We start from the raw sequence: 899 nt of genomic DNA, 5'->3' as shown, positions 1-899 counted from the left end.
CCCGTGGCTGGGTCGGGCGTCGCGCTGCTCGTGCTTCCCGCTCGCCAGTTCGTGTCTGACAGCAGTGCGAGTGGATCCACGATGATCGGCGGCTCCGCTCTCTTGCCTCTGCCGTTCCTCCTGCTGGTGCTGGGGGCAGCGGCGGGCACCGAGGCCTACTTCGCCGACTGGGGCATGATCGGGGGCCGCCCCCAGGAGCCCACGTGCGTCGACATCCCCGAGTCCATGCCCCTGTGCTCGGGCATCGGCTACAACAAGATGCGGCTGCCCAACCTGCTGGAGCACGACACCCTGAAGGAGGCCCAGCAGCAGGCGGGCTACTGGGTGCCCCTGCTCAACCTGCGGTGCCACGCCGACACGCAGCTGTTCCTGTGCTCGCTGTTCACGCCCGTGTGCCTGGAGAGCCCCATCTACCCGTGCAGGAGCCTGTGCGAGGCCGTGAGGAACGGCTGCGAGAGCCGCATGCAGACCTACAGCTTCCCGTGGCCGGACATGCTGCGCTGCGACAAGTTCCCTCTGGACAACGATATGTGCATCACCGTGCAGCACACCAAGTCGCAGAGGCCAGGTATGTGCGTGTGGGCGCGTGTGCGCGGGGGTACAATGCCGCGGAGGATGCGAGCGCCCAGTCGTAATGAAAGAACGCCCTCTCTCAGGCACCGAATGCACCTCCTTTTAAATGCCTAAAAATATCCCTTTACTCATTTTCGTCTCCCGCCTAACCCCCCGAGCGAGGTCATGTCACCCAGGTAAGTCTATCGGCGTTCCCTCTGCCCGCACCTCTCTTTTACATCGCGCTCTATCCTTGCCATCCTGGTACCCACAGGTATTCCAGGTAGGTCATCCCCCCCTCCCCTTCTTATCGTAATCCCCCCTCCCGTACCAGGTCGTGGGACCAA

The 899-nt window shown here is 63.5% G+C and overlaps 1 protein-coding gene across 1 annotated transcript in view; it reads left to right on the top strand.

Annotated features, from left to right (window-relative positions):
• Window positions 1-35: 35 nt before the first annotated feature.
• Window positions 36-899, top strand: part of LOC119592743 (secreted frizzled-related protein 5-like) — a gene marked incomplete in the record, with an annotated part of 72305 nt that continues 71441 nt past the window's right edge. Inside the window, 1 exon segment of the mRNA XM_037941677.1 lies at window positions 36-568. Within this exon segment, the coding sequence (XP_037797605.1) occupies window positions 82-568 (487 nt within the window).

The sequence above is a fragment of the Penaeus monodon genome, chromosome 30, assembly GCF_015228065.2.
Source record: "Penaeus monodon isolate SGIC_2016 chromosome 30, NSTDA_Pmon_1, whole genome shotgun sequence".
NCBI classification, from domain to species: domain Eukaryota; kingdom Metazoa; phylum Arthropoda; class Malacostraca; order Decapoda; family Penaeidae; genus Penaeus; species Penaeus monodon.
This window is presented reverse-complemented; position numbering and strand designations above follow the sequence as displayed.